The sequence below is a fragment of the Macaca fascicularis genome, chromosome 9, assembly GCF_037993035.2.
Source record: "Macaca fascicularis isolate 582-1 chromosome 9, T2T-MFA8v1.1".
NCBI lineage: Eukaryota > Metazoa > Chordata > Mammalia > Primates > Cercopithecidae > Macaca > Macaca fascicularis.
In genome coordinates this window covers 58,992,845-59,010,726 of record NC_088383.1, presented here as the reverse complement: position 1 = coordinate 59,010,726, position 17,882 = coordinate 58,992,845, and the positions used below count along the sequence as shown (strand labels likewise).

General features: G+C 40.1%; 1 protein-coding gene across 9 annotated transcripts in view; it reads left to right on the top strand.

Moving 5' to 3' along the window:
- PARG (poly(ADP-ribose) glycohydrolase) overlaps positions 1-1,463 on the top strand; it is a 134,748-nt gene extending 133,285 nt beyond the window's left edge. For 7 of the 9 annotated variants that reach the window (XM_065520735.2, XM_074001626.1, XM_065520734.2 and 4 more), the window contains one exon: positions 253-1,463. In XM_065520735.2, coding sequence (XP_065376807.1) covers positions 253-407 — 155 coding nt within the window. In that variant the 3' untranslated portion in view covers positions 408-1,463. The remainder of the gene's footprint in view (positions 1-252) is intronic. The other 2 variants (XR_012417729.1, XR_010577960.2) reach the window with 1 other exon arrangement.
- The last annotated feature ends 16,419 nt before the right edge of the window (positions 1,464-17,882 follow it).

Here is a 17,882-nt window from a genome sequence, read left to right as displayed (position 1 = left end):
AGGGTGCATGGACAGTGTACCTGTATAACCTGTTGTTATCATGAGCTAAGAAGTTGTTGCTTTAAAGAGTTTTTAAAATTTGTTTAATTTATGTTGGGAAAGCCTTTCAGGCATATGAAATTCATGCTGTATTTTCAAAAGCCAAATCTGAGCATATGCTATTTAGATTAAGATAAAACTGGAGTGTTCTTTCTAAGGTTTTTTTCAATTACATACTTTAATGTGCCTCTGGTCTGACCTTTGGCTCTCCAGGAGACGTGTATAAGCTGTTGCTACGATATTACAATGAAGAATGCAGAAACTGTTCCACCCCTGGACCAGACATCAAGCTTTATCCGTTCATATACCATGCCGCCGAGTCCTGTGCAGAGACTGTTGACCATTCAGGGCAAAGGACAGGGACCTGAGGAGCCGAACGGATAGCATCTTCTCCCACCTCCCACCAGAGACGTCCTTTTGAGCTGTCAGGTGTAATATATGAATTGACTTAAGTTAATATAAATGTGTATATAATCCACATTTGTAGTCAAGGATGCAATCTCTTCCACACATATGCAGTTGTCAGTTGATACATCTAAACCCCCTCCATCCTGACTCACGTGGACTTAGATATGTTTTGTTTCTATTTTCTTCTTTTTCAGTTTTCATTCTTTGATGTTTATTTCTTTTGTCCATCAGATCTCTTGTGAAATCCCATGGAAGGTTGTGCTCAGCCTGTCGGGTCTCTTTCTTCCTGCCCATATATTATACCAATTGCTTCTGCAGCCCACAGATGCCAGCAATGCCAGGAAACAAGTTGAAATCCAGGAATCTCTTTAACTGATTTTGCTAAAAATTTCCCTGTGAGCCTTCCACTCAACTCTTAATAGGCTTGCATTGTTTAAGTTTTTAAATTCTGAAAATTAATAATTAGGGTTTTTCTTCATATATGTTGCATAATGCAAACCTCCTAGATTAAAATAGTTTCTTTATTTAAGATAGAATAATTTCCAGAAATTGTCCTTTTGAGATAATCACTTTTATCTATAATGGTTTGTCTGTCTTTTTTCTTCTGATCAGTTTTTTTTATACCAGTTTTGAAAACTGAGATGAAAGGAAATGTGGAATAAAAGGGGGTTTTCCTGATGTGGTGTAAAGAAAACAGATTCAAGAGAATTGAAGATTTTTTTTGTTTCTTGGTACTTTTTTCTTTTTAAATTAGGACTAATGTTTCTTTTGTGGTGCTTGAGGCATATTCATATAACCAAAGTTTGGGAACTGGGAACTTCATGCTGATTTGTACATAATGAAGTTTCTCAGGTATTCAAAGGTTATATAGTGAATAAATTTTCATTAATAAATCACTTTGTCAGAAATTCCCATATCATCTATATTTTATATATGTATATATAAACATATGCTCTTTAAGTGTGTCTATATGTGAGCACATAAAATCTAAATAAAACTGGACTGGTGGGAAACAATTAGGTTTAGGCATTATCTGGGTTCTGTTTAACGTCCTTTATCACAATTGTCCATTTTTAAATCTGGCGACAAACATAAACAATAATGTCTTTCAGAGGTTAAAATGAAAGCCAAAGCCAATCCTATGTTAACTGAAAGTAGAGTTTCATCACAGAAGCACTACTCAGATTTCCAAAACAATCCTAAACCACCCTGTTGATGTTCTGGTTTACCATCAGCTGTCAGGAAATGCTAATGGCCGTCAAATCCTATTCATAAGGCACTTCAGTGAATGGCCTGACCTCCTGCTACTGGTGGGAAAATGGCAGGGCCTTGGCTGGTGGCCATAGCTCTTTTTGTTTATGTAGAGATTGAGAGGATAGTGCGATTTGGCACCTGAAGGCAGCCACTTGTCACTGAAGTTTTTTACCACAATAACTAAGATTTTTAGTCATCTCTCAAATTTGGAAGAATCTGTCTTTAGTTCTGTTGATACTAAAATCTTTCCCAGTCTGTGCTTTGGTTGCAGATTCATGGTTGTTTCATGTCTTCACTTTTTCTAGCCCCACACTCGTCCCCTCCCGTGCAGCCCAAGACTAAGTGACCAGTTCTTTAAAATATTTCATGAACAGGGTAGGTTGGTTCTTGTGGTAGAGAAATCATTAATCCAAGTAAGAAGTCACCCAGCTGGGTATTCTGGAACACAGAAGGTAAGACTCTTTTGTGGAGAGCTGTGTAAACAAATGCCTAACTCCTAACATAAATGTAAGATGGGCCAGCTAAATGCCCTTTGTTGACTTAATACAGGAGCTAAGAGCCAGTCAGTGACTGCCATCCCGATTCCACTGGGGCCTAAACTCCAGGAAAGTAGCACTAGAGGTTACAAAATTATATTCTAATGGAAATGTTGCATTTCCCTGTAGTGAATCCATACAAGTAGGGCAAAAAGTGAAGTGTCTTTTATTGTAGCTGGAATTATATTACCTCAATCCAAACAGTATAATTTATTCCATAAAAGACAAAATTAGCTTAACAAATGAACTTTACTTGGTTATCAAAGTATTTTAAAATATGGAGACCTTGGGGATAAATTAATACAGGAAGTTCTTGGTGGTAAAAGGTGGAGACCATCATTGTGGAATCTCGCATTTTCTATTAAGGTTTGTAATAGTCCTACAAACTTAGACATAAATTTTTAATATTTGATAAGGAACATTCACTGAAGAATTGATAATAGACTCAAAAATATAACTGTTATCGATTAATACATGATCTGTCCTTGAACACATATTCGCCATTATCTAAATCTCACATTATTTAGTTTATTTATTCCGCAGATACCAATAGACATGTTTTCACATTGTGGCATCTCCCAAATCAAAATACTTCTAAAAATTGGTAGTATGTCAGCTGGGCGCAGTGGCTCACACCTGAAATCCCCGCACTTCGGGAGGCCAAGGTGGGTGGATCACCTGACACCATGAGTTTGAGACCAGCCTGGCTAACATGGTGAAACCCTGTCTCTACTAAAAATACAAAAATTAGCTGGGCATGGTGGTAGGCGTCTGTAATCCAGCTACTTGGGAAGCTGAGGCAGGAGAATCGCTTGAACCCAGGAGGCGAAGTTTGCAGTGAGCCGAGATCATGCCATTGCATTTCAGCCTGGGTGACAAGAGCGAAACTCCATCTCAAAAATAGAAAACTGGTAGTATGTGTCACAGTTTGCAGAAATTTTTCCTACTGCTACATAAAATTAAGATATTTTACAATCTATGGCATCTTGTATTTGACGAAACATGGTGATTTGAGTAACAACTATATGCCAGTCACTTTGAAGCTTTGGAGCTTATAATTGTGACCAAGATAGACTGAGTCCCTGTTAACAAGTTTATACTGTAGCAGGGAACATAGACAGTAGCTATAGATAAATCTTGATTATTGTAAGATTCTGTAATATTAGAGTGGGGTAGTCAGGAAATTTTTTTTTAAGGAGCATTTCAGACATATACAAAAATAAAATAGGGTAATAAACCTCCATATACCCATCACTCATCTTCAGTATTTATCCGTTCATGGCTAATCTCACTTCCACCTATATTCCTACCCATTTACCCATGCCAAATTATTACGAAGTTCATTCCAGACATTATATTTTATCTGTAAATCAGTATATCTTAAAAAGATGACCACAGCATCATCACACGCACACATCAAAATAATCGGGAAAGGACTTCTGATTCCAAAAGATGGAGTAAACATACTTTTCTCTATTCTTCCTTCTAAGCTCATTTAAAAAGCCCTGAACATTATATGTAAAACAGACAAGAACACTTTGAAAGGTGGAAAAAAGAAGGCAGAATCGCTAGAGACCTTGGGAATCAAGGAATAAAATAGTGGTGAGTTCCCTGGATTTTCTTACTGCCTTGTGTATCCCATACTTACTACCGGTTACTGGAGAACCCAACAACCTGGAAAGGCTGCATACAGACAAAGGTTCGAGAACAGCCCGTTCGCTGTAGCTAAAGGACCAGGAAAGTGCAACCAAAAGCAATGACACATTGTCTACAAGACAAACACAAAAAAAGAAAACTAAGAGAATTAGTTGCCAGCAGATATGTCCTAATAAAATGGCTAAAGGAAGTTTTTTGTTTGTTTAACAGTCCAAAGGTCTTTTTGTTGTTGTGTTGAACATCTATTATGGTATGAATTAGTAGAGAATAGGTTCTGGCAACTCAGGCTCCTTGCCATTGGTTCTCAGAAAGTGTGCTTCTCTGGGCAGAACAGGCTGGCACCTCAGTTAAGCCCAGGTACCTTTCTCTTTGGCTTCCTTCTTTTTCTGGTCATTTTCCTTCACACTTCTCAGTATGCTATCTCACCCCTTAGAGTCCTTACTACACTCAATATGCACATTAATCTCTTGACAAGAGTGTTTCCCTTAATTTGTTTACATCAATGCCAACAGCATGGTGGGTAACATTGTGGACTCCCAGTTTTGCCATGGTAACATTTGTGGGACATTCCTTTTCAAACAGTTCCCATACTGATGTCTATGGTATGACTTTTCTTGTTAGATTCATGTGTATGTGGCCAAAGGAACAACTGCATGTTATAAAAGGCCCAGAGAACATATATCAGGTGCCTCTCCTCTTTCCTTTTCCGTTTGTCATTTTGGTGAATTATTGGAAAATGGTGGTTCTGGCTGCAATGCTAAAGCAGTTCTTGAAACAGAAAGGAAACCATCAAAGAAGGAATCTTGGAACATAAGGGAGGAATAGTAGAAAGAGTAAAAATATGGGTAAATACAGTACACCTTCATAGGTTTCTAAATTACATTTATTGAAGCAAAATTATAATTCTGTCTATTGGGGTTTTCACTGAATGTACAGGAAATAATTGTTATAAATGTGGGAAAGAAAAGGGGCATACAGGTAAGGTTTCGGTTCACACAAACAGGTAAAATGTTGATGCCAGTAGACTGTGAAAAGCTATACATAATACAATGTAGTAGCTAGAGCAACCACTAGAAAGGCAACGAAAAGACATATACTCAAAAACACTATAGATAAACCAAAATAGAATTCTAAAAAAAAAAAAGTCCATTAACCCACAGGAAGAAAAAAAGAAAAACCAGTGGGGGGAAAAAAAAAAAAGGCAGAAAAACCAAAAGCTGGTTCTTTGGGAAGATCAATAAAATAAATAAGTCTCTAACCAGACTAAGAAAAAAGTAAAGATACAAAATTACTAATATAAAAAATGGCTAGGCTCAGTGGCTCATGCCTGTAATCCGAGCACTTTGGGAGGCCAAGGCGAGCAGATCATGAGGTCAGGAGATCGAGACCATTGTGGCCAATATGGTGAAACCAAGTGTCTACTAAAAATACAAAAATTAGCTGGGTGTAGTGGCGCGTGCCTGTAGTCCCAGCTACTCAGGAGGCTGAGGCAGGAGAATCGCTTGAACCTGGGAGGTGGAGGTTGCAGTGAGCTGAGATCGCACCACTGCACTCCAGCCTGGTGACAGAGTAAGACTTCATCTCAAAAATAATAATAATAAATGAAAGAGAGGGCATCACTACATATCCCATGACATTAAAAGGATGATAAAGGAATATTATGAACAACTATGTTCACAAATTTAATAAGCTAGAAGAAATGGACCAATTCCTTGAAAAACACATCTGCTTTAAATCACATGAGAAGAAATAGAGAATTTGTTTTATGACTAGACTATGACTAGACCTATGATTCTTAAAGATAATGAATCAATAATTAATGACCTTCCAAACAAAGCATTTGACCCAGATTTCTGGTGAATCCTACCAAACATTTTTTTAATGTTAAAAAAAATAATAAATCTAGATACAGACCTTACACTCATCACAAAAATTCACTGAAAATGGATCATAGACCTAGATGTGCAATGCAAAACTATAAAACTCCTAGAAGACAACATAGGAGAAAATCTGGTTGACTTTTTAGATGCAACACCAAAGGCACACTACATAAAGGAAATAACTGATAAACTGGACTTCATTAAAATTCTGAACTTCTGCTCTCCAAAAGACACAGTTAAGGGAATGAAAAGACAAGTTTTATATTTGCAAAAGATCTGATAATGAACTGTTCTCCAAAATATACAAAGGACTCAAAGCTTAACAATAAGAGAAAGAACACCTAATTAAAAATGAACAAAAGGGCCAGGGGCGGTGGCTCATGCCTGTATCCCCGGCACTTTGGGAGACTGAGACAGGCGGGTCACAAGGTCAGGAGATCGAGACCATCCTGGCTAACACAGTGAAACCCCATCTCTACTAAAAATACAAAAATAGCCGGGCATGGTGGTGGGTGCCTGTAGTCCCAGCTACTCAGGAGGCTGAGGCAGGAGAATGGCGTGAACCTGGGAGGCAGAGCTTGCAGTGAGCCAAGATCACACCACTGCACTCCAGCTTGGGCGACAGAGGGAAACTGTCTCCAAAAAAAAGAACAAAAGACTGAACAGCCATCTCACCAAAAATGATACACAAATCACAAGTAAATGTATGAAAAGATAATAATAACGTGTTATTAGGAAACTGCAAATTAAAACAATGAGATGCCACTACATACCTATTAGAACGGCCAAAACCAAAAGCACTGACAGCATTAAATGCTGGCAAGGGTGTGGAGTAACAAGAACTCTCATTTATTGCTGGTAAGAATGCAAAATTTTATAGCCACTTTGGAAAACAGTTTGACATTTTCTTACAAAACTAAACATACTCTTACCATATGATGCAGCACTCACACTCTTTAGTATTTATCCAAATGAATTGAAAACACAAAAACCTGTACATAGATGTTTATAGCCGCTTTATTAATCATTTTCAAAATGTGAAAGCAACCAACATGTTCTTCAGTAGATGAATGGATAAAGAAACTGTGGTACATCCTGGCCAGGCGCAGTGGCTCACGCCTATAATCCCAGCACTTGGGAGGCCGAGGTGGGTGGATCACCTGAGGTCGGGAGTTCAAGACCAGCCTGACCAACATGGAGAAACCCCGTCTCTACTAAAAATACAAAATTAGCTGGGCGTGGTGGAGCATGTCTATAATCCCAGCTACTTGGGAGGCTGAGGCAGGAGAATCACTTGAGCCCAGGAGGCAGAGGTTCTGGTGAGCTGAGATCACGTCACTGTACTCCAGCCTGAGCAACAAGCGAAACTCTGCCAAAAAAACAAAAACAACAACAGCTATGGTACATCCAAACAATGGAATATGATTCAATACTAAAAAGTGAGCTATCAAGCCATGAAAAGACATGAAGGAAATTTAAATGAATATAACTAAGTGATAGAAGTCAATCTGAAAAGGTTACATACTGTATAGTTAAACTATATGACAGAGTGGAAGAGACAAAATTTTGAAGACAGTAAAATATCAGTGGTTTCCAGTGCTTATGGGGAGGGAGAGATGAATAGGTGGAGCACAGAAGATTTTTAGGGCAATGAAACTGTTTTGTATGATACTACAATGGTGGGGATATATGTCATATTTATAAAAACCCATAGAATGTACAACACCAAAAGTGAACTCTAAACTATGAACTTTGGGTGATGACGTGTAAATGTAGGTTCATTGATTGTAAAAAAAAAAAAAAAAAAGGACCAATGCAGTACGGGGTATAGATAGGTTGCGTATGTGCAGGAACAAGCTATATGGAAACTGTAATTTCTGCTCACTTTTGCTGTAAACCTAAAACTATAAATGTGAAGTTTATTAATTTAAAAAGTGGCTGACTCTAAGCCCTAATACGTTAGTAGTTACATGAACTCTAAGGACATTAAATATAAAAGACAGATTGGCTGAGCTTATAAAAACAAATGCAATTATATGAACTATATGGTGTCTATAACAAACTTACTTCCAGTCTAGTAATATGGGTAGATTCAAAGTGAATGAGTGGAATAAAATGCATACCTTGCAAACATTAATCAAAAGAAAACAGCATTGGCTGTATAATATGAAGTAAAGCAGACCTTAGAGCAAAAAAAGTTGTCAGGGAATGAGATATGTTACATGATTAAAGGGTCAAGCCACTGAGAAGACAACAATTCTAAATGTTTATGCACAAAATAACAAGGTTGTAAAATATGTGAAGTAAAGGCCAATAGAAATAAAAGATGAAATAGACTCGTCTACAATTATAGTTGGTAATTTTAACACCCCTCTCTTAACAATTGACAAAACAACTTGACAGAAAATCAGCAAAAATACAGAGGAACACACCACCACCATAAATCAACAGGGTCTAAATGGCAGTTATGGAACACTCTATCCCAAAACAGCAGAATGCAAATCCTTTTCAAGTGCCCGTGGAACACATGCCAAGATAGACTGTATTCTGGGCCATGAAACAGATTTTTAAAATTTGGAATCATATAAATGTGTTCTCTGGCACAGTGGATCAACTAGAAATCAATAACAGAAAGATAAAAGAAAAATCTCTAAAGACTTGGAAACTAAACAGCACACTTTAATAAATGCATCAAAGAGGAAGTCTCAAGGGAAATTTCTGAAATATATGTTGAACTGAGTGAAAATGAAAACATCAAAATGTGTGGGATGCAGTTAAAGCAGTGCTGAATGGGAAAGTTATAGTAGTAAGTGCATACTTAAAGAGGAAAACTCACAAATCAACAACCTAAGCTCCCACCTGAAGATACTGGTAAAAAGTAAAAGAAGCCCAAAGTGAGCATAATTCAACAAAATAAAGAGCAGAAATCAATGAAAATGAAAAACAAAAATCAAGAGAGACTCAATGAAACAAAAAGCTAGTTCTTTGAAATAATCAACAAAATAAAAAAAATCTCTCACAAGACTGAAAGAAAAAATAAGATTCAAATTACTAGTATCAGGAATAAAACAAGGGCTATTATTACAGACCTTCCAAATCTCAAAAAGGATAATAAAGGAATGCTCAAACAACTCTATACATATTTTTTTACAACTTAGATGAAATGGACCAAAAACTCCAAAAGTACAAATTGCTACAACTGATTGAATACATTGCCCTAAAAATCCTCTGTGCTCCATCTGTTCATTCCTCCCTCCCCCCAAGCACTGGCAACGACTGATATTTTGTGTCTTCCACAATGTCATATGTTGGAATTACATAGTGTGTTAGTGTGTAGCCTTTTCAGACTGGCTTCCTTTTTTTTTTTTTTTGAGACTGAATCTTGCTCTGCTGCCCAGGCTGGAGTACAGTGGCGCCATCTTGGCTCACTGCAACCTCCGCCTCCCAGATTCAAATGATTCTCCTGCCTCAGCCTCCTGAGTATCTAGGATTACAGGCACACGCCACCATGCCCAGCTAATTTTTGTATTTTTGGTAGAGACGGGGTTTCACCATGTTGGCCAGGCTGGTCTTGAACTCCTGATCTCAAGTGATCTGCTCACCTCAGTCTCCCAAATTGCTGGGATTACAGGTGTGACTCATCGCCCCCGGCCCAGACTGGCTTCTTTCACGTAGTTAAATTCATTTAAATTTCCTCTATGTCTTTTCATGGCTTCATAGCTCACTTCTTTTTAGTACTGAATAATATTTGATTGTTTGATGTAACGCAGTTTCTTCATTCACCTACTGAAGAACATCTTGGTTGCTTCCAAATTTTGGCAATGACTAATAAAGCTGCTATAAACATCTACATGCAGATTTTTGTGTGAACGTAAGTTTTTGTTTGCATAAATACTAAGGAGTATGAGTGCTAGATCATATTGTAAGAGTATGTTTAATTTTGTAAATTTATCATTTGAATAACCATATAGCTAGTAAGGAAATTGAATTTCTAATTTTATAACTCACAATAGGCAATCTTCAGGCCCAGTCTGTTTCATTGGAGAATTCTAGCAAATATTTAAGGAATAATTATGCCATGTCTATACAATCTCTCTCAGAAAATAGAAGAGGAGAAAAAACTTCCCAATTCCTTTTAATACCAAAACCAAAGTAAATAAAAAAAAACTACAGACCAATATCCTGTGGGAATATGGATGCAAAACTACCTAAAAATATCTTAGCAAATAGCAAATAGAATTGAGCGATAAAGTGGGATTTATCCCAGGTATGCAAGGTTAATTCAATATTCGTTTTTGGTTTTTTGGGGTTTTTTTAAGACAGGGACTCACCCTATCATTCAGACTGGAGTGCAGTGGTGACAACACAAGTCACTGATCCTTTCACCTCAGCCTCCCAAGTAGCTGGGACCACAGGCATGTGCTGCCATGCCTGTGGGGAAAAGAAAGAGAGATCAGACTGTTACTGTGTCTATATAGAAAGAAGTAGACATAAGAGACTCCATTTTGTTCTGTGTTTGAGATGCTGTTAATCTGTGACCCTACCCCCAACCTTGTCTTTGCAAGAGACATGTGCTGTGGTGACTCAAGGTTTAACGGATTTTTGGCTGTGCAGGGTGTGCTTTGTTAAACAAGTGCCTGAAGGCAGTATGCTTGTGAAAAGTCATCACCATTCTCTTAATCTCAAGTACCCAGGGACACATACACTGCCAAAGGTCGTAGGGACCTCTGCCTAGGAAAGCTAGGTATTGTCCAAGGTTTCTCCCCATGTGATAGTCTGAAATATGGCCTCGTGGGAAGGGAAAGACCTGATTGTCCCCCAGCCTGACACCCATGAAGGGTCTGTGCTGAGGAGACTAGTATAAGAGGAAAGAAGACCTCTTGGCAGTTGAGATAGAGAAAAGCGTCTGTCTCCTGCTGCTCGTCCCTGGGCAATGGAACATCTCAGTGTAAAACCCGATTGTATGTTCTGTTTACCGAGAAAGGAGAAAACCGCCTTAGGGCGAAAGGTGGGACTTGCTAGCTCAATTCTGCTCTTTATGCACTAAAAACGTTTATGGAGATGTTTGTATATGCATATCAAGGCACAGCACTTTTCCTTAAACTTATTCATGTCACAGAGATCTTTATTCATATGTCTTACTGCTGACCTCACTACGTTGATCCCTTTTTCTAAGATGGTAAAGATAATGATCAATAAATACTGAGGGAACTCAGAGACCAGTGCCAGCGTGGGTCCTCTGTATGCTGAGTGCTGGTCCCCTGGGCCCACTTTTTCTTTCTCTATACTTTGTCTCTGTGTCTCATTTCTTTTCTCAAGTCTCTCGTTCCACCTAACGAGCCTCCCAAAGTACTGGATTACAGGTGTGAGCCACCATGCCCAGCTGGTTCAATATTTGAAAATGTAATCTATCACATCAAGAAGCCAAAGAAGAAAAGTCATATGATCAATCAAAAGATGTAGAAAAAAGCATCTGACAAAATTCAAGATTCATTCATGTTAATAGACTCTCAGTAACCTAGGAATGAGGAGGAACTTCCTCAACTTGATTTTTTTAAAAGAAGCTATAAAAATATATAGCTAACATCATACTCAATGTTGAAAAGTTAGATTTCTCACATTTAAGATCAAGAACAGGGCAAGGCTGTCTCTTGTCACCATTACTTTCCCACATTCTACTAGAAATCCTAGTGAAGGCAATAGGACAATAAAAGAAAATTTTAGAAAGCCATACAGACTGGGAAGGAAGAAATAAAACAGCTTTTATTCCCAATGGAATGATTATCTAGAAAATTCTAAAGAAATGACAAAGAAAACAAACTAATAAACTATTGTAGTAAGGTTTCAGGTTACAAGTTTAGTATACAAAAGTTAATTGCCTTGCTGTATGCTAGCAATGAACAATTAGAATTTCAAATTAAAAATATCATTTACATTAGTGCTAAAAAATGAAATGCTTATGCATAAAGCTCACAAAATATGTACAAGATCTATATGAAGAAAACTACCAAACTCAGACGAAAGAAATAAAAAATACCTAAATAAATGGAGAGATACCAGCCCAGGCCCAGTGGCTCACGTGTATAATCCCAGCACTTTGGGAGGCCAAGGCGTGCGGATCACAAGGTCGGGAGATTGAGACGAGCCTGACAAACATGGTGAAACCCCATCTCTACTAAAAATACAAAAATTAGCCAGGCGTGGTGGTGCGCACCTGTAATCCCAGCTACTCAGGAGGCTGAGGCGGGAGAATCACTTGAACCAGGTTGGGAGGTTGCAGTGAGCCGAGATCACACCACTGCACTCCAGCCTGGGTGACAGAGTGAGACTCCATCATAAATAAATAATAAATAAATGGAGAGATATTTCATGTTCATGGATCAGAAGACTCAACATTGTTACCAAGGCTCAACCTGATCAATGTATTCAACATAATCTCAATCAAAATCTAGCAAGTTATTTTTGTATATTGACAAAGTGGTTCTAAAGTTTGTATGGAACAGTAAGACTCAAAACAGCCAACACAGTACTGAAAAAGAACATTGGTAGACTGACATGACCAGATTTCAAGTCATACTATATAGCTACAATAATCAAGACAGTTTGGGATTGGTAAAAGAATACAAATAGGTCAATGGAACAAAGTAGAGAGTGCAGAGATAGACCCAGTGTACCCACTAATCTTTGGCAAAGGAGCAAATGCAATTTGATGTAGAAATGATAGTGTGTGTGTTTTTGTTTTTTCGGTTTGTTTGTTTTGAGGGAGACTCTCACTCTGTTGCCCGGGCTGGAGTGTAGTGGCATGATCTCGGCTCACTGCAGCGCCGCCTCTGGGTTCAAGCAATTCTCCTGCCTCAGCTTCTTGAGTAACTGGGTTTACAGGTGCCCACCATCAGCTAATTTTTGTATTTTCGGTAGAGACAGTGTTGCACCATGTTGGCCAGGCTGGTCTCGAACTACTGACCTCAGGTGATCCACCTGCCTTGGCCTCCCAAAGTGCTGGGATTACAGGTGTGAGCCACTGCACCTGGCTGAAATGATATTGTTTTTAACCAACATCCAAACTGGACATTCATGTGCAAAAGGAATCTAGACACTGACCTTATACCTTTACAACAATTAAACTAAAAAACGGATCATGGACCTAAATACAAAACACAATACTATAAAATTTCTTGAAGATACTAAAGGCCAAAATCTAGGTGACCTAGGTTCGGTGATGAGTTTGTAGATATAACATCAAAAGCACAAACCATGCAAAAAAAAAAAAAGACAATGCCAGGCGCAGTGGCTTACACTTGTAATCCCAGCACTTTGGGAGGCTGAGGCAGGCAGATCACTTGCACTCAGGAGTCCAAGACCAGCCTGAGCAACATGGTGATACCCCATCTGTACAAAAAATAGAAAGATGGACATGGTGGCACATGCCTGTAGTCCCAGCTACTCTGATAATATGTATCTAGCTGGGCACGGTGGCTCACCCCTGTAATCCTAGCACTTTGGGAGGTCAAGGCTGTGGATTGCCTGAGCTCAGGAGTTCAAGATCAGCCTGGACAACATGGCAAAACCCTGTCTCTATTAAATTACAAAAACTTGGCCAGGCATGGTGGCGCACACCTGTAGTCCCAGCTACTTTGCAGGCTGAGGCAGGAGAATTGGCTGAACCTGGGAGATGGAGGTTGCAGTGAGGAGATTGAGCCACTGTACTCTAGCCTGGGCGACAGAGAAGGATGTCTCAAAAAAAAGAAAAAGAATATGTATCTAAAGTGTACAAAAAACTCTTAAAACTCAACAGTAAGAAAGCAGCCCTACTAAAAAGTAGGCAGAGGCCGGGCACAGTGGCTTATGCCAATAGTCCCAGCACTTTGGGAGGCTGAGGCAGGTGGATCATGAGGGCAGAAGTTCGAGACCTGCCTGACCAACATGGTGAAACCCCATCTCTACTAAAAATATGAAAATTAGCTGGGCATGGTGGCAGGCACCTGTAATCCCAGCTACTCAGGAGGCTGAGGCAGGAGAATCGCTTGACCCGGGAGGCAGAGGTTGCAGTGAGCCGAGATCGCACCATTGCGCTCCAGCCTGGGCAAAAAAGTGAGACTGCGTCTCAAAAAAAAAAGAAAAGCTAGGCAGAAGATCTGAACAGATACCTCACCAAAGAAGATATATCGATGGCAAGTAAGCATATGAAAAGATGCCCAACATCCTAGGTCACTAGTGTACCGCAAAATAAAACAACAAAGAGATACCACTACAGAACTATTAGAATAGCTAAAACCTCAAACGCTGGCAATACTGAATGCTGGTCAGAAGTGGAGGTAGAGGAACTCTCATTTATTGCTGGTGGGAATGGAAAAGGTACAGCCACTTTTGAAGACAGCTTCTTACAAATGTAAACATAGTCTTACCATACGAACCAGCAGCCGACCTCCCAGGTGTTTACCCAAGTGAATTGAAAATATATCCAGAGAATATCCTCACATGAATGTTTACCACAGCTTTATTTCTCATTGCTGAAATATAGAAACAATGACGATGTTCTTCAGTAGGTGAATGCCCTATGAACCATTCCATGCAGACTATGGAATATTATTCAGTGCTAAACAGAAATGAGCTGTCAAAACACTAGAAAACATGGAATAACCTTAAATGCATATCGCCAAATGAAGGAAGCTGGTCTGAAAAAGCTACATACTGTATCATTCAAATTATATGACTTCTGGAAAAGGTGAAAATATAGAGATAGTAGAAATATCAGTGGTTTCCAGGGGTTCAAGGTGAGTGGAGAGGTGAGGGGAGGGGTGAAAAAGGGGGCACAGGATTTTTAGGACTATGAGACTATTCTCTATGATACTGTAATGGTGGATACATGACATATGCATTTGTCAAAACCCATAGAATTGTACAACACAAAGTGTGAACCCCCATGTAAATAATGGACTTGAGTTAATAATAATGTATCGATACAACCCCAGCAGTTACAACTGTATCACAGCAATGCAAGATAAAACAGGGGAAACTGGACTGACTTGTGGTAACTCAAGCCTGTAATCCCAGCACTTTGGGAGGCTGAGGTGGGAGGATTCCTTAAGGCCTGGATTTTGAGACCAGCCTGGGCAACACAGTAAAACCTTGTCTCTGCAAAAAATATTTTTTAAATAAGTAAAAGCTTAGCAGGGCATGGTGGCCCACACCCGGTAGTGCCAACTACTCAGGAGGCTTAGGTGGGAGGATTGTTTGGGCCCAGGAGTTGGAGGTTACAGTGAGCTATGATGGCGCCACTGCACTGCAGCCTAGATGAAAGAGCAAGACCTTATCTCTTCCTCTTTCTCTCTAAAACACACTAAGCCTAAATTCAACACACGTTTGCACCATATATCGAGGTTTTAGTTTACCAGGCCCTAGGGCTGTGAAAGGGCTCAAAAATTCTGCTTTTAAGCAGTAAAATGGAATAAATGCTAAACCAAAAACAAAAACCCAACTATATCCTGGATATAATACACTTTTATGGCTTTTCTTGGTGGGGGTTGCGAGGGGACAGAGTCTCACTCTGTTACCCAGGCTGGAGTGCAGTGGCCCAATCTTGGCTCACATCAACCTCTGCTTCCCAGGTTCTAGCAATTCTGCCTCAGCGTCCCGAGTAGCAGGGATTACAGGTGTGCGCCATCACACCCGGCTAATTTTTGTATTTTTAGTAGAGACAGGGTTTCACCATGTTGGCCAGGCTGGTCTCGAACTTCTGACCTCAAGTGATCCACACGCCTCGGCTTCCCACAAGTGCTGAGATTACAGGCATGAGCCACCATGCCTGGCCCTTCATGGCTTTTTTGTTCTTGAAAAGTCTCACCTCCCTGATTTTCAAATCTGCTTTTAGTTCCTGCTATTCTGCAACTTAACTCTGATTTCCTTTGTATTGATTTTGCTTGATATATATTGTGGTTTCCTGCACCTACCTTTTGATTCATGTATTTATCAGGCCTAAAAATTATCTTCAAAGATTGTTTCTCCTTCGTTTTCTCTCCTATTTCCTGGGACTCTGATTGGATCTATTTTAGATCTCATTCTGCTCTCCACTTCAATTATCTTAATTATTTTCCATTTAAAATGTGTTTCCACTTGATTCGTAGCTTGGGAAAATGTCTGGAGAGTGTATCAGCCATCTGCCCTGGGGATGGGGACAGAAGTTCATGGACTCCCTGAGGTGAAGGGGCTGCAGCAGTGTTCCTCGTGGTCACTGAACTTGGGGGGGGTCCCTAATCACGCTTGAGAGTGACTCTTCCAAGGAAGTACTGCGTGAGCCCAACCTGTGGAGGTTGGTCAGGTGGAAGCTCATCTTCTCCATGACTTTCATCACCTACTTTAGGAAGTAGTTCTTCAGGAAGCCACAGAGATGTGGGCCGGTGCTGGCAGAGTCTGTGCAGATCCAATGGGGGCAGCTTCAGTGTCTTTTCTAGGACAAGGGAGATCCAAGGGCATCTAAGGTGTGACCTGACTCATCTTGAGATAGCTTCTGCATCCTCTAAGAAGGCACTAACACCACACTGGTTTTTTCATGGAGACACTTGGTGCCCTTGGGTTTCTGTCTTGACAAGTCACAGAAGAGGCACCCGCCCACTGGGGACACATTGTTGTAGTCAAAATAGTAACACAGAGAAATTTAGGTGCTGGAAGGCCACAAAGGCAGGTTGGCCAGGTAGGAGGTAGGGGCCTTGGCCTCAACAGAATAATTCTGAAGGATCTGGGAGCTTTTGTTGGAGACAAGATTCTGACCACAAAATATGGTGTTAGCTGGTCTTGGAGGCAGGGGGCTAGCTAAGAAGTGATCTGGAGGCTGAGGTTTGACTGGAGGTTAGAGGATAGTCAGTGTAATCCCTATCCGAATCCCAGCTGACTTTTTTTTTTTTTTTTTTTTTTTTTGAGACGGAGTCTTGCTCTGTTACCCAGGCTCGGAGTACAGTGGCTCGGTCTCGGCTCACTGCAACCTCCACCTCCCGGGTTCAACCGATTCTCCCTGCCTCAGCCTCCTGAGTAGCTGGGGTTACAGGTGTGCACCAGCATGCCTGACTAATTTTTGTATATTTAGTAGAGACGGGGTTTCGCCGTGTTGACCAGGCTGGTCTCGAACTCCTGACCTCAGGTGATCCACCTGCCTCAGCCTTCCACAGTGTTGGGATTACAGGCATGAGCCAACTCGCCCGGCCCCAGCTGACTTCTTTATACAAATTGATGAACTGATTCTAAAATTCACATGGAATTTCAAGGGAGCCAGAAGAGTCAAAACAATCCTGAAAATAAAGAATAAAGTGGCCAGGCACGGTGGCTCACGCCTGTAATCCCAACACTTTGGGAGGCCGAGGCAGTTGGATCACCTGAGGTCAGGAGTTCAAGATCAACCTGATTCATATGGTGAAACCCCATCTCTACTAAAAATACAAAAATTAGCTGGGCATGGTGGCATGTGCCTGTAATCCCAGCTACTTGGGAGATTGAGACAGGAGAATTGCTTGTACCCATGAGGTAGAGCTTGCAGTGAGTCGAGATCGCGCCACTGCACTCCAGCCTGGGCAAGAGAGTGGGACTCTGCCTCAAAAAAAAAAAAAAAAAGGAATAAACTAGAAAGACTCACATTTATTTATTGCAAAACTTGCTGGCACCAGGAGAGACATATGGATTATTGGGATAGGTTAAGTATCTGGAAATAAATGCATGATTATGCAAGGGTGTTAACATCATCCAATGAGGAAAGAATAATCTTTTCAACCATGATGATGAGTCAGCTGGATAGCCTCCATACAAAAGAGTTGAGTTGGAACCTTACCTCATACCACATGTAAACAAACTCAAAATGGGTCAAAGACCTAAATGTAACAGCAGAAGCTATAAAACTCACAGAAGAAAACATAGGTGTAAATCTTGATGGCCTTTCAGTTCCTCAAAAATTTAAACATTGAATTAATTTTTTTTTTTTTTTTTGAGACGGAATTTCACTCTGTTGTCCAGGCTGGAGTGCAATGGCTCAGTTTTGACCCACTGCATCCTCTGCCTCCCGGGTTGAAGTGATTCTCCAGCCTTAGCCTCCCAAGTAGCTGGGATCACAGGCGTGGGCCACCAT